The 23428-nt window shown below is 39.7% G+C and overlaps 1 protein-coding gene across 1 annotated transcript in view; it reads right to left on the reverse strand.

Annotated features, from left to right (window-relative positions):
• RPAP3 (RNA polymerase II associated protein 3) overlaps window positions 1-21925 on the reverse strand; it is a 47983-nt gene extending 26058 nt beyond the window's left edge. Inside the window, exons 1-5 of the mRNA XM_038577453.1 lie at window positions 21816-21925; window positions 18597-18776; window positions 17691-17831; window positions 14089-14211; window positions 13153-13280 (exon numbers count right to left, since the gene is read on the reverse strand). Coding sequence (XP_038433381.1) covers window positions 13153-13280; window positions 14089-14211; window positions 17691-17831; window positions 18597-18749 — 545 coding nt within the window. The 5' untranslated portion in view covers window positions 18750-18776; window positions 21816-21925. The remainder of the gene's footprint in view (window positions 1-13152; window positions 13281-14088; window positions 14212-17690; window positions 17832-18596; window positions 18777-21815) is intronic.
• Between the last annotated feature and the right edge of the window lie 1503 nt (window positions 21926-23428).

Here is a 23428-nt window from a genome sequence, read left to right on the forward strand (position 1 = left end):
ATCTATGAAAAGCCCACAGCAAATATCATTCTCAATGGGGAAGCACTGGGAGCCTTTCCCCTAAGATCAGGAACAAGACAGGGATGTCCACTCTCACCACTGCTATTCAACATAGTACTGGAAGTCCTAGCCTCAGCAATCAGACAACAAAAAGACATTAAAGGCATTCAAATTGGCAAAGAAGAAGTCAAACTCTCCCTCTTCGCCGATGACATGATACTCTACATAGAAAACCCAAAAGTCTCCACCCCAAGATTGCTAGAACTCATACAGCAATTCGGTAGCGTGGCAGGATACAAAATCAATGCCCAGAAGTCAGTGGCATTTCTATACACTAACAATGAGACTGAAGAAAGAGAAATTAAGGAGTCAATCCCATTTACAATTGCACCCAAAAGCATAAGATACCTAGGAATAAACCTCACCAAAGATGTAAAGGATCTATACCCTCAAAACTATAGAACACTTCTGAAAGAAATTGAGGAAGACACAAAGAGATGGAAAAATATTCCATGCTCATGGATTGGCAGAATTAATATTGTGAAAATGTCAATGTTACCCAGGGCAATATACACGTTTAATGCAATCCCTATCAAAATACCATGGACTTTCTTCAGAGAGTTAGAACAAATTATTTTAAGATTTGTGTGGAATCAGAAAAGACCCCGAATAGCCAGAGGAATTTTAAAAAAGAAAACCATATCTGGGGGCATCACAATGCCAGATTTCAGGTTGTACTACAAAGCTGTGGTCATCAAGACAGTGTGGTACTGGCACAAAAACAGACACATAGATCAGTGGAACAGAATAGAGAATCCAGAAGTGGACCCTGAACTTTATGGGCAACTAATATTCAATAAAGGAGGAAAGACTATCCATTGGAAGAAAGACAGTCTCTTCAATAAATGGTGCTGGGAAAATTGGACATCCACATGCAGAAGAATGAAACTAGACCACTCTCTTTCACCATACACAAAGATAAACTCAAAATGGATGAAAGATCTAAATGTGAGACAAGATTCCATCAAAATCCTAGAGAAGAACACAGGCAACACCCTTTTTGAACTCGGCCATAGTAACTTCTTGCAAGATACATCCACGAAGGCAAAAGAAACAAAAGCAAAAATGAACTATTGGGACTTCATCAAGATAAGAAGCTTTTGCACAGCAAAGGATACAGTCAACAAAACTCAAAGACAACCTACAGAATGGGAGAAGATATTTGCAAATGACATATCAGATAAAGGGCTAGTTTCCAAGATCTATAAAGAACTTATTAAACTCAACACCAAAGAAACAAACAATCCAATCATGAAATGGGCAAAAGACATGAACAGAAATCTCACAGAAGAAGACATAGACATGGCCAACATGCACATGAGAAAATGCTCTGCATCACTTGCCATCAGGGAAATACAAATCAAAACCACAATGAGATACCACCTCACACCAGTGAGAATGGGGAAAATTAACAAGGCAGGAAACAACAAATGTTGGAGAGGATGTGGAAAAAAGGGAACCCTCTTACACTGTTGGTGGGAATGTGAACTGGTGCAGCCACTGTGGAAAACTGTGTGGAGGTTCCTCAAACAGTTAAAAATATACCTGCCCTACGACCCAGCAATTGCACTGTTGGGGATTTACCCCAAAGATACAAATGCAATGAAACGCTGGGACACCTGCACCCCGATGTTTCTAGCAGCAATGGCCACGATAGCCAAACTGTGGAAGGAGCCTCGGTGTCCAACGAAAGATGAATGGATAAAGAAGATGTGGTTTATGTATACAATGGAATATTACTCAGCTATTAGAAATGACAAATACCCACCATTTGCTTCAACGTGGATGGAACTGGAGGGTATTATGCTGAGTGAAGTAAGTCAGTCGGAGAAGGACAAACATTATATGTTCTCATTCATTTGGGGAATATAAATAATAGTGAAAGGGAAAATAAGGGAAGGGAGAAGAAATGTGTGGGAAATATCAGAAAGGGAGACAGAACATAAAGACTGCTAACTCTGGGAAACGAACTAGGGGTGGTAGAAGGGGAGGAGGGCGGGGGGTGGGAGTGAATGGGTGACGGGCACTGGGTGTTATTCTGTATGTTAGTAAATTGAACACCAATAAAAAAAAAAAAAAAAAAAAAAAAAAAAAAAAAAAGAAATATAGCCAAAAAGACTGGAAAGGAAGGAATAAAACTGACATTCTCGGATGATATAATCATCTACCTAAAATAACTCAAAACAATCTAGAGACACTTAGAAATAATGAAAGTTTGCAAGCTGGCTGCTTTACTTGAGATAAGCAATAAAAAACAGAAATAAATCTAACAAAAGATACGTAAGACTCATACACAGAAAATTTGAAGCCTGTCCTCACAAACATTAAAGAAGACTTAAGCGGAGATATATAGCACATTCATGATCTATAATAAGTCAGAGACATAGCAATATAATTCTCTCCAAACTGAGCTATAAATCCAAAGCAATTATAATCATATTCCCAACATAATTTTTCAAAGAATTTGACAAGATGATTCCAAAATTTACACTGATAAGCAAAAGTCTAAGAATACCCAAGACACTCCTGAAAAATAATAAGGTAAGAAAACAAGCCCAATGCCAAATATCAAGACTTTTAATGCTTTAGCAATTAAAGATAGTATGGAAAAGGCATAGGGATAAGCAACAGATCAATTGGAAAACAGGGATTAAAAAAGAGATCAGTGCAAACTTGACATAGAAAAATGGTGGCACTGCAGATCCATGGGAAAAGCATAGATATTCAATAAAAAGACTGAAACGATTGAAATATTCATATGAAAAGATATGAAACTGGAATTCTACCTTCAGCATATATAAAGATTTAACCGTGAAAAGTAAAACATAAAAACTTAGAAGAAAATACAGAAGACTATTAGCTCAGAGAAGGAAACGTTTTTTTAACAAATCATATTTTTAGAAGTGCTATCCTTTAAAAAAAAATCAATAAATTGAATATATTAAAAATTAAGAATTTCTGTTCACTGAGACTTCACAGAGAGAAAAAAAGCAAAGACACAAATTGAGAGAAAATAATCAGTATCCAGAATAAAGAATTCTTAAAAATCAAGAGAAAAAGAGCCTAAAAGAAAAATGACCAAAGACAAAACAGACATTTCACAGGAAAAAAAGAAAAAAATACAAGTGGTGAATAGATAAGATGTTCAGCTTTATTAGCAATTGTGGGTATGCAAATGAAGACCACAATGAATTACCATTTTATATCCAGTAGATTGAAAACAGTTACGAAGCCCGATTCTACCAGTGTTGGGAAAGATATGGAACAAGCATTCTTACACAGTTCTAATGGGAATAAAAACTTATACAACCACCTTTGTACTATTTGTACAATTGGTCATCACCATCTGAAGTCAAACGTACATACATCCTGTGACCTAACCCCAAGAAACATACAAAAATGTTGACAGTATCTCTATTTTAAATCAAGAAGAAGGGATCCCTGGGTGGCGCAGCGGTTTAGCGCCTGCCTTTGGCCCAGGGCGTGATCCTGGAGACCCGGGATCGAATCCCACGTCGGGCTCCCGGTGCATGGAGCCTGCTTCTCCCTCTGCCTGTGTCTCTGCCTCTCTCTCTCTCTCTGTGTGACTATCATAAATTTAAAAAAAAAAAAAAAAATTTAAACCAAGAAGAAAAGAAGGGTGTGAATGGTGGCGGGGGCACAGGTAGGAAAGGAGAGGCAACCAAAAACCCAGCAACAGGAGAATGGATACAGAATAGTACCTCCCTAAAAAGGAATTATATGTAACAGTAGAAATGAAAGATCTATTTTTTTTTTAATTTTTATTTATTTATGGTAGTCACAGAGAGAGAGAGAGAGAGAGAGAGAGGCAAAGACATAGGCAGAGGGAGAAGCAGGCTCCATGCACCGGGAGCCTGACGTGGGATTTGATCCCGGGTCTCCAGGATCAGCGCCCTGGGCCAAAGGCAGGCGCTAAACCACTGCGCCACCTAGGGATCCCAGAAATGAAAGATCTATAGTTACATGCAAAAGATGAACAAATCTTAGGATTATAATATTCAAAGAAATATGCAAGCCACAGAAGACAACATTACATATATCAAAGCTCAAAAATAAACAGTTACACTATATTATTTAGGAATATATACATATACAATGAATTTTTTTAAACCAAAAGAATGATAAATAGGCAATTTAAAACATCTCAGTTATTAACCAGAGAGAAGCAAGGGTCAGGATATGGAAAGGAACCTAAGGTAGCTTCAGAAATAGTAACAGTAATGTTCTAATTCCTAAGTTGGGTGGTAGGGGCATGTGGGTTTATTTAAAATTATTTTCCATAACTTACACGTACTAAATTGTAGATATATTACAAAATGTAAATATTATAATTTGTCAGGATATTCAAAGACTTAAAAATGTCATTTAAACAGTAAAAACTCAGATACCAATATAATTTGTGTTTTGAAATAATAACAGATAAAAATTTTAACATTCAAGAAACATCTTGATGGTATTTGCCTTTTTTTTTATTTTTTTTTTTAATTCTCATGATAAGTCAGTTCTCTGGTTATCATAAGACCATAACTCAGTCATGTTCTTCAACATTAAGAAAGTATTTAAAGGGTCAGTATGATGTAAGGATAAAAATTAAAACATATTTTAAGTTCACTATAATGAAAAGTCTCTAGGTTAAAGAGTGGATAAATGATTTTTCAAAATAAGGCAATTAATACCTAAAAGTTTTTACCCAGCTAACTTTCCTTTCTTTTGTGAATTAGGTAAGAATAGCATAACTCAAATTTTTATTGGAGGAACATCTTGGTAACATGAACTACAGAAGCATGGTCTGAGCCTCTGAAACCATTTGAACCATTAAAATGGTTTGAACAAAATAACTCAATAAAAAGAAGTGAGCTGTGAGAATTTACAGTTGAAAAGAAATATATGTTTAATCTTTTACAGATACTTTATCATGAAAGATTTTTTATTCAAATTTTTTTTATTAAGACAAATTTTCTAGAGTAGTTTTAGGGTCACAGCAGTACTGAGGGTAAGGTACAGGTATTTCTCATCTGTACTCTCTGCCTCCACATATCATAGTTACCAATATCCCACATCAGAGTGGTACATTTGGAAAAGTGATGAGCCCATGCTGGCGTATCATTATTATCCCAACTCCACAGTTTACATTCCAATTTATTCTTGATATTGTACATTCTATAGGTTTGAAAGAGTATAAAAGGGCATGTATCTATCATTATATTACCACAGGGTATTTTCATTGCCCTAAAAATCTTCTGTGCTGTCTATTCATTCCTCTACCACCCCTAACCCTTGACAACCACTCATCTTTTTACTGTCGTTACTTTGCCCCTTCCAGAATGTCATACAATTGAAATCATGAAATCATACAGTATATAGACTTTTCAGATTAGCTTCTTTCACAAAGAAATATGCATCTAAGTGGGGAGCTAAGATGGCAGTGTAGGCTTGCCTCATCCTTCCAACTCAGCTAGATAAATATCAAATCATTCCGAATACCCACGAAATCAACCTGAGGACTGACAACTAGACAGACAGAAGAGGCTACATCGAGGAAGGTAAGAAGTCCAGAGATGTGGTTTGGAAGAGAAACGGATGATCTTGGGTGCTGTGGAGGGGAGACAGCCCTGGTTGGGGTGGCGAGGAGAGAAAGAGAGAAAGAGGAGAGTGCTCAGGGATACGCACAGAGAGAACAGGTCCCCAAAGCCATTGGTTTTAAAAATGAGAGGAGCCGATTTTTATGTTTTCGCAACCAGCAGTGCTCAAAGACTGGAGTTTCAGAGGTCAGGCTTGGCTGGGATACAGCCCTGAGGGTGCTGCCCTACTCCTGGAAAGAAGGCAGGAAAACCAACCACCCCCAACCCCCCCACAGAAAGCATCATCTGTGGTTCCCTTAAGGCACATAGGGAGAGACTGTTCACTCTTCTTGGAGCACATTTGAGAGATGGCATTCGCAGAGATGCCTGTCGAGGGACAAAAGAACCAGCAGGCACCATTTCCCTCCCCCCGCCCCTTAGCATAGTTGCAGAGATACCAGCTGAGGGCTGCTAACCTGGACATTGACTGTTTAGCCTGCTTTGCTCCAAATCCCATGTCCCTGCACTCTGGCATGACTACCTTTCTTGGTCAAATCTGCATTTGTCCCAGCACAGCAAGACCATCCCCAGGAGATGAGCGCAGGCCCTTGCCACTGCAGTCTCTAAAGTTTGGAGTTATAAAAGTCAGCAGGCTTGGCTGGGACAGAACATAAAGTATACTGCCCTGCTCTAGACAGTCAAGCAACCGGGAGACAAGACAGCATGAAAACATCCAAGGGGAAACTGTTTGCACTTCTAGGAGTATTCCCTGAGGGTAACAAGGACAGAGACCCCACTCAGGGACAAAGGTGCCATTTCCCTCCCTATCTTTAGCATAAATCAACTTCAGTAAACAGCACAGCACCAATATTGTCTGCCTAACCTGCTTAAACCAATCCCGCCCCCCTGCATTCCACTGGTACTGCTTTTCTCAGGCAAGTGTGCCTAAGTCCCAGCACAGGAGGCTCCTTCCCCAGAACACCAGCAGAAACCCCCATACATACCACATCTACCAATTATAGGCTTCAGTTCTTGTGGAAGTAGCATCAGGTCTCATTTAACAAGCAGACCAGAGCACACCAAGTTAAAACTTGCCTCTCTCTGGCCAAGGTTCAAACACTGCCCACAGCAACCAAGGAGAACCTCTGCAGGAGACTAACCTGAGGGATAGAGCAGCCCAAACACAGCAGCAGAGTGCACGTATCACACACCAGAGATACTCCCTGAGCACCACACCCTGGACACTATATGACCTCTTCTCCATAAAGCCATTACTCTCAGGAACAAAAACACATAACAGGCTTTTCTAACACACAGAAGATAGAGTCTTAGACAAAATTCCAACACAGAGGAATACATCCCAAAAGAGAATGAGAACAGGTTATGGCTAGAGATCTAATCGAAACAGACATAAGTAATATGCCTGACGAAGCATATAAAGCAACAATCAAGGATACTTGCCGGGCTTGAGAAAAGCATAGAAGAAATCAGGGAGACCCCTACCACAGAGATAAAAGAGTTAAAAAACAATCAGAATGAAAAATGCAATAATTGAGATTTGAAAAAGACTGGATATAATGACCCCAAAGATGGAAGAAGCAGAGGAACAAATAAGTGATACAGAAGACAGAGTGGAAAATAATGAAGCTGAAAAAAAGCGAGAAAGAAGAGTTATGGATCACAAGAAAAGGCTTAGGGAACTCACTGACTCCTTCAAATATAATAACATTCATATCACAAGAGTGTCAGATGAAGAAAAGAGAGAAAAGAGAAACTATTTTAGTAAATAATCACTGAAAACTTCCCTAATCAGAGAAAGGAACAGACATCTGAATCCAGGAGGCACAGAGGACTCCCAGCAAAATCAACAGAAACAGGCCAACGCCAAGACATACTGTAGTTAAATTTGCAAAACATAGTGAGAAAGAAAAAGCCTAAAAGCAGCAAGACAAATAAAGGTCCCTAATCTCCAAAGGAAGACCCATAAGGCTAGCTGCAGATCTCTCCACAAAAACCTGGCAAGACAGAAGGGAGTGGCATGATACATTCAATGTGCTGAATGGGAAGAATATGTGGTCAAAAAGACTCTATTCAGCAAGGCTGTCATTCAGAATAGGAGAAATAGTATTTCCCAGACAAATAAAAACTGAAGGAGTTCATGACCACTAAACTAGCCCTGCAAAAAATATCCCACTCTTTGAGTGGGAAAAAAGACCAAAATTGACAAAGACTAGAAAGGAACAGAGAAAATCTCCAGAAACACAACAGAAAATGACACTAAATTCCTATCTATCAATAATTACTCTGAAAGTAAAATGAACTAAATACTCCATCAAAAGACAAAGGGTGTCAGGATGGATAAAAAAAAAACAATACCCATCTATGTGCTGCTTACAAGAGACTCATTTTAGACTTAAAGACACCTGCAGATTGAAAGTTGAGGGGATGGAGAAACATTTACCATGCAAATGGAAATCAAAAGAAAGCTGGAGTAGCCATACCTATACCAGACAAACTAGATTTTAAATCAAAGACTGTAACAAGAGATGAAGAAGGGCACTATATCATAATAAAGTAGACTATTCAACAAGAAGATCTAACAACTAAAAATATATTTATGCTCCCAACATGGGAGTGCCCAAACATATAAGATAATTAATAATATAAAGGAACTCGATAATAATACAATAATGGTAAGGGACTTTAACACCCCACTTACAGCCATGGACAGATCATCTAAGCAGATAATCAATAAGGAAACAAAGGCTTTGAATGACACAGTGGACCAGGTGGACTTAACAGACATATGTAAAACATTCCATGCTAAGGCAGTAGAATACACATTCTTTTCAAGGGAACAGATCACATACTAGGTCACAAATCAGGCCTCAACAAGTAAAAAAAGACTGAGGTCATACCACACATATTTTCCAACCACAACACTATGAAACCTGAAGTCAACCACAAGAAAACATTTGGAAAGAACACAAATATATGGAGGTTAAACACCATGCTACTAAAGTATGAATGGATCAACCAGGAAATCACAGAAGAAATAAAAGAATACATGGAAACAAATGAAAATGAGAACATAACAGTCCAAAACCTTGGGGTACAGAAAAAGCAGTCCTGCAATATAGGCCTACCTTAAAAAGCAAGAAAAATATCAAATACACAACCTTACTTTACACCTAGAAAGGTGCTAGAAAAAGAAAAAAAAAATAAATAAAACCAAAAAAATAAAAAAAAAAAAACAAAAATGAAGCCTAAAGCCAGCAGAAGAAGGGAAATAATAAAGATTAGAGCAGGAATAAATGATATAGAAACAAACAACAACAACAACAAAAAAAAAAAACCAGTAGATCAATGAACCAGTAGTTCTTTGAAAGAATTAATAAAATTGATAAACTCCTAGCCAGACTTATCAAAAAGAAAAGTTTTGAAAGGACCCGAATAAATAAAACAGTAGACATAACAACCAAGACCACAGAAATACAAACAATTATAACAGAATGTTATGAAAAATTACATGCCAACAAATTGGACAACCTGGAAGAATGGATAATATAAAACTGAAACAGGAAGAAAGAAAAAACTTGAATAGACTGATAGCCAACAAAGAAACTGAACTAGTAATCAAAAATCTCCCAACAAACAAAAATCAAGGGCCAGGTCATTTCACAGGTGAATTCTACCAAACATTTAAAGAAAAGTTAATACCTGTTCTTCTCAAACTATTCCAAAAGAACAGAAATGGAAGGAAAACTTTCAAACTTATTCTGAGGCCAGAATTACCCTAATTCTAAAACCAAAGAGTCCACTAGAAAAGAGCACTACAGACATCCCTGGGTGGCTCAGCAGTTTAGCACCTGCCTTCTGCCCAGGGCGTGATCCTGGAGTCCCAGGATCGAGTCCCACATCGGGCTCCCTGCATGAAACCTGCTTCTCCCTCTGCCTGTGTCTGTGCCTCTCTCTGTCTCTGTGTCTCTCATGAATGAATGAATAAAATCTTTAAAAAAAAAAAAAAAAAAAAAAGCACTACAAGTCAATAACCCCGAAGAACATGGATGCAAAAATTCTCAACAAAATACTACCAAATTGAATCCAACAGTACATTAAAAGAATCATTCACCATGAAAACGTGGGAATTATTCCTGGGCTGCAAGGGTGATTCAATATATGCAAATCAATCAATGTGATACATCACATTAATAAAAAAAAAAGGATAAGATCCTCTCAATAGGTGCAGAAAAAAACATCTGACAAAGTACAAAATCAATTCATGATAAAAATCCTCAATAAAAAAAATCCTCGGGATCCCTGGGTGGCACAGCGGTTTGGCGCCTGCCTTTGGCCCAGGGCGCGATCCTGGAGACCCGGGATCGAATCCCACGTCGGGCTCCCGGTGCATGGAGCCTGCTTCTCCCTCTGCCTGTGTCTCTGCCTCTCTCTCTCTCTCTCTGTGTGACTATCATAAATAAATAAAAATTAATAAAAAAAAATCCTCAATAAAATAGGAATAGAGGGAACATGCCTCAAAATCACAAAGGACATACATGAAAACCCACAGCTGACATCATCCTCAAGGGGGAAAAACAGATTTTCCCCTACAGTCAAGAAGAAGTGAGCGATGTCCACTCTCACCACTTTACATAGTACTACAAGTCCTAGCCTCAATAATCGACAACAAAAAAGAAATAAAAGGCATTCAAATCAGCCACTCCTGCAGATGACATGATACTCTCCACAGAACACCTAAAAGCCTCCACCAAAAAGTTGCTAGAATTGACACACAAATTCAGTGAAGCCGCAGGATACAAAATCACTGTACAGAAACTTGCTGCATTTCTATAAACCAATAATGAAGCAGCAGAAGGAGAAATCAAGGAATTAACCACATTTACAACTGCACCAAAACCCATAAGATATCAGCAATACACCTAAACAAGAAATGAAAGATCTGTACTCTGATAACTAGAGAACACTCATGAAAGAAACTGAAGAGGACAAAAGAAATTGAAAAACATTCCTGCTCGTAGATTGAAAAACAGCTATTGCTAAAATGTCTCTACTACCCAAAGCAATCCACACATTTAATGCATCCCTATCAAAATACCATCAGATCTTACAATCCTAAAATCTGTATGGAACCACAAAAGACCCAGAAGAACCAAAGCTATCTTAAAAAAAGAAAAGCAAAGCTGGAGCATCACAATTCCAGACTTCAAGCTATATTACAAAGTTGTAGTCATCAAGACAGTATAGTACTGGCACAAAAACAGACACATAAATCAATGGAACAGAATAGAAAACCCAGAAATGAACCCACAACTATATGGTCAATTAAACCGATAAAGCAGGAGAGAAAGAATATCCAATGTAAAAAAAAGAGAGTCTTTTCAACAAATGGTGTTGGAAGACTGGACAGTAACATGCAAAAAAATGAAATTGGATCACTTTCTTACACCATACACAAAAATAAAATCAAAATGGATGAAAGACCTAAATAAAATAAAAAGCTTCTGCACAGCGAAGGAAACAATCAACAGAACTAAAAGGCAACCCACAGAATGGAAGAAGATATTTGCAAATGACATATCTTATTAAGGGTTAGTATCCAAAATATATTAAGAACTTCCGGGACACCGGGGTGGCTCAGCGGTTGAGCATCTGCCTTTGGCCCAGGGCGTGATCCTGGAGTTCTGGGATCGAGTCCCACATGGGGCTCCCTGCATGGAGCCTGCTCCTCCCTCTGCCTATGTCTCTGCCTCTCTCTCTATGTGTCTCTCATGAATAAGTAAATAAAATCTTAAAAAAAAAAAGAACTTCTCAAACTCCACACCCAAAACCAAATAATCCAGTTAAGAAATGGGCAGAAGACATGAGAAGACATTTCTCCAAAGAAAACATACAAATGGCCAACAGACACATGAAAAAATGCTCAGCATCACACATCGTCAGGGAAATACAAATCAAAACTGCAATGAGACACCACCTTACACCAGTCAGAATGGCTAAAATTAGCAACACAGGAAATAACAGGTGTTGCTGAAAATGTGCAGCAAAGAGAACCCTCTTGCACTGTTTGTGGGAATGCAAATTGGTATAGCCCCCTTGGAAAACAATATGGAGGTTCCTCAGAAAGTGAAAAATAGAACTACCCTACATTCCAGCAACTGCACTACTAGGTATTTACCTAAAAGAAACAAAAATATTGATTTGAAGGGGTACAAGCACCCCGATGTGTACAGCAGCATTATCACAACAGCCAAATTATTGAAAGAGCCCAAATGCCCATCCACTGATAAATGGATAAAGAAAATGTGGTATATATGCAATGGAGTATTACTCAGCCACCAAAAAGAATGAAATCTTGCCATTTGCATCGATATGGGTGGAGCTAGAGTATATTATGCTAAATGAAATCAGAAAGAGAAGGACAAATACTGTATGACTTCACTCACATGTAGAATTTAAGAAACAAAACAAATGAACATGGTGCCGGCGGGGGGGGAGGGGAGACAAACCAAGAAGCAGAACCTTAAATATAGACACAAACTGAGGGTACTGGAGGGGAAGTAGGTGGGGGGATAGGTTAAGCAGGTTGGGTATTAAGGACACTTGTGATGAACAGTGAATGTTGTATGTAAGCAATGAATCACTAAATTCGACACCTGAAACTAATATTACACTGTATGTTAACTGAAATTTAAATTAAAATTTGGAGGGAAAAATATGAAGATCCCGTCCCCATTTTCAAGGAAAGAAGAAAGTTATCTTTTTATGATGTATGATTCCCAAATGCTAGTCTGTATGCAAGTGCTGGAATCTGGGACAAGTTTTTACCACTTTCTGATAAAAACTGGGAAAAGACAGGCCATGTAGTAAATTCTTATAAAGCCAAACTGATTTCACTTAAAAGACTGTTCAAAGATTATGTCCTTAATACTTCCAAATAGGGGATGCCTGGGTGGCTCAGCCGTTGAGCCCCTGCCTGAGTCCCAAGGATCAAGTCCCACATCGGGCTCCCTGCATGGAGCCTGCTTCTCCCTCTGCCTGTGTCTCTGCCTCTCTCTCTCTGTCTCTCATGAATGAATAAATAAAATCTTTAAAAAAAATAAAAAATACTTCCAAATAGCCTTTTGTTCAAGAAATTAATGACAGCCAATGGCTCTATGTTTTACTATGCTTAGTTACGAAAATAAAAAAGAACACAAAAAGAAAGAAAGAAGAAAGAAAGAAAGAAAGAAAGAAAGAAAGAAAGAAAGAAAGAAAGAAAGAAAGAAAGAAAAAGGAAAAGGAAAAGGAAAAGGAAAAGGAAGAAAGAAAAGGCAAAGAGAGAAAAAAGAAATATGCACCTGAAGGTTCCTCCATGACTTTTCATGGCTTAATAACTCATGCCTTTTGATCACTGAATATTCTGTCATTGTGTGGACATATGAGATTTTTTTTTTTAAATCAGTCTCCATATACATATAAAATAGTCACATACGTTATGGGAATCCCTTACTTTTTCAGTCTAAAGTATGCTGATGCTCTGTTTGTTGGCAACACAGGATTATAGGGATCAGCATCCATGCCTTTGGTATAGCATTCGATTGCTTCATCGTATTTTCCTTGTTTGAAGTATTTATTGCCCTGAAAAAACATATGAGTCAGATATATAATGACAGAGAACTGCAGAGCCATTTTCTTTCAATATTATGCATCTCTTTCTAACTCGTTAGCTCAAGTGTTCAAGGTTAACAGGAAAGAAGAGAGAATTAAGCAAAATGGTCTTTCAACAAATGCTGAAATTCAGTAGTCATTGTATGAGCACAATCCAAAAGCCCTGGTAGGAAAATGAGTAACATACCTAGCATTATGTACTTCTGACTAACAATAACCCACAGAAAGGTAACAAAAGAGAGGCATCAAGATGAAGCTTAATCTGAAAAGAGTTCCACCTTTTTGTAAAGCAATATATTTAATTTTATAATGAGGCTTTCTGAAGAGGGATGTTTAGTAACATTCCAAAAAGTAATCAAATATGGCCAGTGATATGGAGGAGTGGAATTTAATATTCATGTCAAGGTTCAAACTGATTTTAAGTTAGTCGACTACAAAAAATCCTAAAAGAACTCTGTACAGTCCACACATTTTACATCATTGAGGTTTAGTAATAATACTAATCTTATTTTTACAGTTAAGAAAACTGAAAAACAAATAATTAAAGAACTTGTCAGAAAAAAAAAAAAAAGAACTTGTCACAGGATCTGAACCCCTACAACCCGGTTTCAGAGCAAATATTCCTAATCAACAAGCTTTACTGCTTCTAGATACAGATACACAGCTAATAACTCAAAGTATGAACACCTCTCAAACTACACTGAAGAAATATTGGATCCACGTGATTTTCTACATATCCTGCTTACATGAAGGAAACTAATGCTAACCTAAAGAATACCTTTTCTTTAAGAGCCAGAGCCTTTTGTGAATCTACATGAATCCCATCTTCTTCTGACTCTGATTCTTGAGACACAGAATCATGGGTACTCTCTTCTTTATCAAGCTCATCAAGGATACTGTCCTGAAATTTAAGTAGGAGAACAGTGCTCATAATTACATGACCATTAAAATAAAAAAGAAAACATTTTTTAAAAAGTACATTCAATAGAACTTAGGTTGTTATGATCTAAGGACATAAAGGCCTAAGGTTGCTTTCAATCCAAATAACCTCTCATTGTTAGGATTATATCGAAAGAAAAATGTACCCTTGTTTAGAAAACCAAGATCCAAACCACTTAAAAAATCTAGCTGTGGACTCATGAAGTAAGCTAAGTCAATAGAGTTAACAAATCACCCCTAAATCACAAACTATTAGTAACAAGGTATTTATGGCTGAACATAAGCGAAGTTTGGAAATAACCCCAAACTAATGTAATAAACAACCAATAGACAAAAAAGGGTTTCTATAAAAACCTTTTTCTTCCTTATTCTTAAAACATCAAAAACTGCTTATAAAGCCCAGTAACTCCTAATCCTCACAAAAGCCTATGAGGTAAGTGTAATTCCCCATGTTTTTTACTGGAAGTAACCAAGACACAGAGGTTTGTTAACTCAAGGTCACGGATTTGAACTGAGGCAAATCTGCCTCCTCTGAAGAGCTCAATGACCATGTTATACTGTCTCTCAGTGAATTCCCAAAATACAGCCAACTCTACCAAAGAAAATACATAATATGCTAGTCCAACAAGTTTCAATCTCCTTTGGATCACATACTCCTTTCATGGTAAGTCATCTCATAAACCTCATCAGGATTCTTTTAATCATATTCTTCATATAGGATAAAATAATGGTTTTTAGTAAAAGACTTTAAACCAGTAAGTATTAAAGAGTTCCTTAAAGCTCATTAAAAACAAAAATTTTAATTATATAAACAAGATCTTTTTTGCATTTAATAAATACCATACTATTTTGTCAGTTAGTTGTCACTAATTATTGACAACTTAAAAAATAAAACCTATGCTCAGTTTCACTGAATGAACATTGAAAGAGTGAAACTCAGCTATGTGTTTTGGCATGAAGATTCTTCAAATACCACTAGCCAAAATTATCCAATACTGCTATGCTTGCATGTGTAGACCACTGCCAGCGGCAGAACACTAAAGCAGCTGCTCAGATCTGAACTAGAGTGGAATGGTAAGTAAACACCTACATCTCGTATAGATACACTAAAATGACATCAAGTAATGTAATAGGTCATGATGGCATTTGTTACAAAAGCAGGAGTTCAATTAGTATCTGCTGAATGAGTAAATGACTGTGTAGGAAGAACCTCTCTAAGAAATGATCTGAGGATGATTCCTTTCAGGAAAAAGCATTATAAGAAGATACCACCTTATGAAAAGGAAAAGCTATATAATGAGGGATAAGTCACAAAAAAGTGAAAGTAGACTATATAATACTCAGCAGAGAAAAAAATTATGTTCAGAAAGTATCATTTCCCACAGCAATAAATCCAAGACCTAAAATCATATCTCTCTTACATTAGGACAATACTGAAGCAGATGGCAAACTATTTAATTAGTAGTGCCACCTCTATCTTGAGTCAGTTAGCCTCGGTTTCATTAAGAAAAATGCAATTAATTTGGAAAACTATTGAGCAGTATCTTCTAAAACTAAACGTATATATAAAGTGACCTGGCAAATTCCCTCCCAGGTACTTCTATGCATCAAAAGACACATACAAGAATGTACATAGCAGGTTTATTCATAATAGCCCCAAACGGGAAACCCAAATATATGTAAATAGGAAAATGGATACACAAATTGTGATATACTCACACAATGGAATTCTGATCAGCAATGAAGAACAAATTACTGCTACTGATAATATGGATCAATCTCAGACAAAATTACCCAAATAAGCCAAACACAAAAGAGTGCATACTGTATGATACATTTAAATAAAATTCCCAAACTGGCAAAACTGATCTATAATATTAGAGATCACCATAGTGGCTACCTTTGGGAGGTAACCAACTGAGAAGCAAGGCTTCTGGGATGCTAGAAATGTCTTACATCTTGATGTGGTTGGTGGTTTCTCAGGTATATACAAGAGCAAAAATTTAAGAAACTGTACACTTAAGATTTTAGCACTGTACTGTATATACATTACAACCTCAAATAAAAATGTTAAACATAGGGATGCCTGGGTGGCTCAGCAGTTGAGTGTCTGCCTTCAGATCAGGGTGTGATCCCAAGGTCCACGATCAAGCCTCACATGGGGCTCTTTGCAGGAAGTCTGCTTTCTCCCTCTGTCTATGTCTCTGCCTATCTGTCCTGAATAAATAAAATCTTAAAAAAATAAATAATAAAAATGTCAGATATAAAAGTGCAAATAAAATAATAAACATAAAAATCAGAAGAGTGGTTATCTCTGGGGGTACAGGGAAGGAAAGAAGATGGGATGGGGAAGGAGCACACTGGTAGCTTCAACAGAATTGAAAATTTTTCTTTAAGTTAGATGGTGGGCTCACATACTCATTTTCTTGTTATGCTTTAGAATATGTATCTTCACTTACTTTTTTGTATGAATCGATGCATAATAAACACTTTTAGAAAGACTAAACAGGAATATATAGTCCAAATCAACCCTTAAGGTGGGTCAGAGTCTAGACTGAAGCTGGCCAACAGACCCCCTTTTGCAGGCTGGCTACAACGGCCGCTGGAAGCACTATGTAGAGGGTTATGAGGCAGAGTACTGGTGGTAATTCTTCAGTTACACCGTGTGTATGTGTGGGATATAGGAAGCACACTCTACACGTTGGCTATCCCTGGTTTAGAAGGGTGAGGCCCACCTTCTTAGGATCAAGATGGGCCCACTTTTATTGTCCCACAGCCACAGCCCAAGACTAGACACAAAGGCATTCCCTTTCAGCCAGTATCCAACAAATTCTTCAGCCTATAAAAAAGATATTGGCAGAGTCATTCCTTTCTGGGAGTTCTTACAATCTTCGAATTCTGGCTACTTAGGGGTTAGAGACGGTGAGGAGGAGAGATGTAGGTGCAAGTATAAATGGGTAGCACATGAGAGCTCTGTGGTGATGCAGTATTTTTGTATTCTAAATGCAATGGTGGTTACTCAAATCTACATGTGATAAAATGGCAGAGAACTATACATAAATTGTGCCATATCAATGTCCTGGTTTTGATACTGTACTATAATTAAGGAAGACAGAACCACAGGGGTAAACTGACTGAAGAGTACGCTGGACCTCTATGTACTATTTTTGCAAAAAGGAGAAAAAAAGAAAAAAGAAAAAACAGAAGAAAAGAAAAGAATCCTGGCTGTTTTAGCTACTACTCACTGAAAAGGGGCTACGGGAGAAAAAATAATCTAATTAACTGAAAAGCATTATAATTAAATTTGGATTTATGTAAAATAATCCAGAAGAGAAAGATAGAAGGGTAAGAACTTTACATTATTTTTCATTTAACCCATGACTCTTAGCTAACTCCAAGACAATTTTATTCAAATACTAACACATAAGTAGATTAACTTACCACATCAAGTTTTGCCCATGCCTCATAATCATAAGATTTTATCCTGTTTTTTGTGTTTTCATCTTTGGTTTTTTTAGAAGACTCTTTAGGTTTACCTTTTTTCTTTTTCCTAAAATTCCCATTTCGGATAGGAGGTAAATTCTAGGGATGGGAAAAAATAAACAATGTTTGAGCACTGCTCTGTTACCACTTTTTATAACTAGCAATATTTAAGATTCTCACTAAATTACATTTTCAGGAAAGTTCTTTTTATTTTTTAAGTGCTTAAAAATACCAATTTACCATCTTCACTTACAACAATTCATGCTTGAAAAGTTTAATTCATTCTTTGACAAATGTTGAATATGATATAGTCACAAGGAAAGTATTAGCTAGATATTTTAATTATACATTTAATTTGCAGTCCTAAATTCAAACTTCCAAAACTGCCTGCTCTTCAGCATTACTACAGTCAATAAGCAGTAGTATCATAGCAAATTGAACTGCCTCCACTTCACCAATAGGAAAAAGTTACCGTCTTTAAATGCAGTCTTAGGGCAACATTTGGTTGAACCTACATAAGTAATCTACATTTTATGCCAATACTAGATGTTAATGTATCATTAAATATATAATTATACACGATCTGTATTACATATATACACCCCTAAACATTGTATGATGCTATTTATTTACCTTAAGAATTATCACATGGTCTTCCTTTCCATAAGTACTGGCTACGCCTTAAAATGTCTTAATAGAGTTAACAGAGTTCTTACAAAGACTTTAAAAAGCAGAATTTTTCCAAATGTTGACAGGCAGCCAATCACTTCAATTTCCGTTTTTTCACAAAACATTTTAAAACGCTGTTCTTTATTTTAAATAGTTTTGCAGGACGCTACAGTAGGATTTAATTAAGAAATTTACCTCTTCAGGAACACCATTCTGTCTTCTTAGTTCCATATCCTTCTGTTTAATATCTTTTTCCCAGTTTTCTAAATCCCTCATAAAGTCCTGTAATTCTTCTGCATTTTGTTTCACCTGTAGTTGTAATTCAATTGCTTTATTTGTCGAAGTCATTATGGCCTGCAGAGTTCTGACCAATCTCTAAGAAGAATTAAACAGAATTATGTTTTGTTTTTGAAGCTTAACTAATGACTTTTTTTTACCACTTCATAAATGGCAACAATACATGCATAGAGAAGAGCCTAAAGTGATGCTGAAGAAAGAAAACATCAATATATTATTTTTTAAATGAATCAATGTTTGCTTAATGAACAAATGAAAAACAGTCCTGTCTGGGCATCACTGCAATGCAATATGAATGGAAGGCAATGAGAGAGAAATCACTAAAATTAGCAAGTAGCCCATGGTAGCAGACTCTCTGCTCATCTCTAGTTTATAAATTAATCTTAATTATCTCCTCTATTCCTTTTCAAAATTTATTGCACTTCTGCTGAGCGGCAGGCCCTGTAAAAACAAGTAAGACAAGGTCCCAAGTCTAGTGGAGAAGGAAACAAAATAATGAAGTACTGAGCCACAAAATATCATGGTAGGCAGGGTTTCTCAACCTTGGGGCTATTGACACTTGGGGCCAGATAATTCCTTGTGGTAGAGGATGTGTCTTATGCATTGTAAGATGGTTGGCAACATCCCTGACCTCTTCCAACTAAGTAGCGATATTCCTTCTCCCCCCAAGACCGTGACAATCAAAAATGTCTCCAGACATTGTCAAATGTCACCTGGGAAGCATAACAACTCCTGGTTAAAAACAACTGTGCTGGAGACACATACACATGCTGTGGGACTGAACACAGAGGACTGGAATAAAGCAGATGGTGGATAGGGTGGTGGGTTCAAGAAAAGAGTCCCCAGAGGTGCTATAACCAGCTAAGTTTCAAAAAAGCCAGCCAAGTGATTAACTATGGAGAGGCGGGCAGGCAGACTGAAGGACTAAGAAAGAGAATGGAAGAGAAGGCTGAGGTGGCTATGGGACAGATCTCAAAATGCCAAGCCATCAGGTTTGACCCAGGGTCTAAAAGCTATGAAAAAGTATCACAGAGGTAAAATAAAAGGTACCTGATTACTGATTCAACTGAGCAGCTAGAGAGCAGAGTATTTAACCAGTGTCCTAGACTTCAGGTTCAGAGCCTGTTGAAATTAGCAGTGTCATTTGAGTCAGAATCACAATTTTAAAAGGAAAAAGAGGGGGGTAGCCCCAATGGCCCAGCAGTTTAGCACCGCCTTCAGCCCAGGGCCTGATCCTGGAGACCTGGGACGGAGTCCCACGTCAGGTTCCCTGCATGGAGCCTGCTTCTCCCTCTGCCTGTGTCTCTGCCTCTCTCTCTCTGTGTGTCCCTCATGAATAAATAAGTAAAATCTTAAAAAAGGAAAAGAGGAGGGGTGCCTGGCTGGCTCAGTTGGTGGAACACGACACTCTTGATCTTGGGGTTATAGAGTTTGAGCCCCACGCTGGGTGTGGTTTACTGAAAAAAAGATTTTAAAAATCTTTAAAATAAAAAAAAAAAGGAAAGGAAAAGAGGTTTCAGGGTTGGAGAACACGAAGACAGACAATATTTCGGTTTGAGATCTGTTGAATTGAGTCCTTATGGGACATCAGGATGACCTATCCGGTAGATAGTTACACAAGGTAGAGATATAAATTTAGGTGTCAGTAGCATAAAGGTGGAAGTTACAATCATGGATTTGGACCTGCTTAATCACTGTGACTCCTGGGTTGGGTTGGGGTGGGCGGCGGGGGAGAGGAGCCTGCAAAACACTACCATTTAAGGAACCAGCGGGGGAGAAGATGCCAATACAGGAAAAACTGGGCAGCAACATCTAGAGAGCTGGGAGGAAAACTTGGGAGAGTACGGTCCCGGGAGAGAACTTTCAAGAAAGCCTTCGAGGTGAGAGAGGCTAGCAGTGCCTATGGACACGAAGGTGGCATAAGGGTGCATTGCATTTAGTCATATAAAGATTTATTGAGAATTTTAATGAGATGTAAAGAAACAAATGGAAATATAAAATGAGCTGCTGAGTGAATGAGATTATATGGGGATCAGCGTAATTCTGTCTTTAACAATCTGAGATTGCTCCTGACTGTAGTCCGGTGGAGGAGGGAGGGCCAAGAGAATCAAGGTGAAGGAGATAGAGGAGAAAGGATGAAGGATGGGGCAAAGCCTCCAAAAAGGTGGGAGCGGGGAGTCAACGCTTAAGGGGAATGCGGGAACCGAGATTAGAAAAATCACTTTTGGGGCAGCCCGGGTGGCTCAGCGGTTCGGGCGCTGCCTTTGGCCCAGGGAGCCCCGGGATCGAGTCCCACGTCGGGCTCCCTGCGTGGGGCCTGCTTCTCCCTCTGCCTGCGTCTCTGCCTCTCTCCCGTCTCTGTGTTTCTCATGAATAAATAAAATATTTAAAAAAAAAAAAAAAGAAAGAAAAATCACTTTTCTAATGGCTGTAAATGCAGACAGGTCTTCCGACCCCTTGTCTGGCCTTAGAACCTACACTAAATCTGGGCCTCTTTTCAAGCAGTGCCCAAGTCTGAGCACATAGGTCCGTCACTACAACAAAACAGGGCGGTTTGGCGCCGCCTTCGGCCCAGGGCGTGACCCTGGAGACCCTGGATCGAGTCCCGCGTCGGGCTCCCTGCATGGAGCCTGCTTCTCCCTCCGCCTGTGTCTCTGCCTCTGTGTGTGTGTCTCATGAATAAATAAATAAAGTCTTTAAAATAAATAAATAATAAATAAATAAATAAATAAATAAATAAATAAATAAATAAATAAATAAATAAATAAAATAACAACAACAACAACGCGGAGCCGGAGTGGGGCGCAGCGAACCAGAAGCCTCCAGGGCACACCCACGCCGAGCGGAGGCGGGCCCGGCCCCCCGCCCCCCGCCCCCCGCGCTCCCCCACGGAGGGAGGGTCCGCGACCGCAGCGCCGCGCGCCGGCCCGAGGGGAGGGGCGGCCGGTAGACCAGAGCGCCCACCCCGGGCGCGCCGGCCGAGCCCCTTCCGGGACGCTCCCTCGGGGGAGCCGCCCGCCCTCGCCCCCCGCCTCCCCCGGGGGCCCACGGCCGCGCCAGGCCGCCCCCAAGCCTCGCCGCCCACCGCAGCCAGCGATAACGGCAACGCCGGCTCACCTGACTCGGCCGTTAGCGCCCGCAGGGCCGGTGCCCCGGGCCCTCAGCCACGCTCGCCGGCCCCGCCTTCCCGGCTTTCCCACAAGCCCCCGCGGGCCGTCGCCCCGCCCCCTGCGTCCCGCCCCCGCCCCGCCCCCCCCCCCCCGGCGTCCGGGCGGAGCATGCGCAGAAGGTCAGGCTTGGTGCGCCTCGCCTCGCGGGTGGAATTAGGAGCCCCGGCAGGTGGTGTTGTTTTGTTGTTTTGTTTTTTTTAAGATTTTATTTATGTATTCATGAGAGACACACAGAGAGAGGCAGAGACACAGGCAGAGGGAGAAACAGGCTGCATGCAGGGAGCCCGACGCGGGACTCGATCCCGGGTCTCCAGGGTCACGCTCTGGGCTGCGGGCAGAGGCTCAACCGCTGGGCCCCGCCCCGGGCCGCCCCCGACAGGTGTGTTTTTTTTTTTTTTTTTTTTTTGAACTAAATGAACCCCTTACTGTGGTATTTTCTTTTTTTTTCTTTTTCAATTTTTATTTATTTATGATAGTCACAGAGAGAGAGAGAGAGAGGCAGAGACACAGGCAGAGGGAGAAGCAGGCTCCATGCACTGGGAGCCCGACGTGGGATTCGATCCCGGGTCTCCAGGATCGCGCCCTGGGCCAAAGGCGCCAAACCGCTGCGCCACCCAGGGATCCCCCGACAGGTGTTTTAACGCCGAATCCTCCGCCTCCACTGCTTCCGCTGTGACAAGCCCAACCCTGCAGAGCCCTCCTCGTGACTCGTTCTGATTCCCAGAATAGTGGCGCCTTGAGTATCAACTCGGGATCCCCTGGAAACCGATTTTAGCCCGAATCCTGCCTTGCGGGTGTCTAGGGGGTCACGACTTTTGTAAGCATGATAAGCATCCGAGAAAGTCACTGATTGGCTACCGTGAACAGACGGTGTCATCCTGGAACTCTGACAATTGTGCAGGGCCTTTTTTTATTTTTTTTAATTTATTTATTTATTCATGAGAGACGCAGGGAGACAGGCAGAGACACAGGCAGAGGGAGAAGCAGGCGGCGGGACTCGATCCCAGGACCCTGGGGTCACGCCCTGGGCTGCAGGCAGAGGCTCAACCGCTGAGCCACCCCGGGGGACCCAACTGTGCAGGGTCCTGTGGGGTTGTTGGGTTTTTTGTTTGTTTGTTTTATTTTGTTTTTTTCTCCCCCTTTAAGTACTGGTATTTTGGCAAACCAGTTCTCGAGTCTGACTCTTTTCCCCTTTGCAAGTAACCTCTCCTTTTCTGAGTATCTACCTCTGAGTCTTTCCAGGACGTGTGTCAGCATTAAGGTCTGTCTTTCAGATATGCCCTGGCTTACAAAGAAGGAAGAATGTGAAGCTTTTAACACCTCTTGCTTCTGCGAACCCTGTGAGTTTTCCTTCATTTTCATGACAACTCTTAAGACTGTAAAACTAAAATAATGTCAGCAGTCCACGAAAACAAACAGAAGCAGACAAACCTGTCAGGTGGAAGGTGATGTCAAACATTAAGCCCCCGAATCCAATCTAGTGGGTCTCAGCCTTGGCTGAACTTTGGAATCATCTACGGAGCATTAAAAACAAAAATAGGAGGGATCCCTGGGTGGTTC

Source organism: Canis lupus, chromosome 27 (genome assembly GCF_011100685.1).
Source record: "Canis lupus familiaris isolate Mischka breed German Shepherd chromosome 27, alternate assembly UU_Cfam_GSD_1.0, whole genome shotgun sequence".
Taxonomy (NCBI): Eukaryota; Metazoa; Chordata; class Mammalia; order Carnivora; family Canidae; genus Canis; species Canis lupus.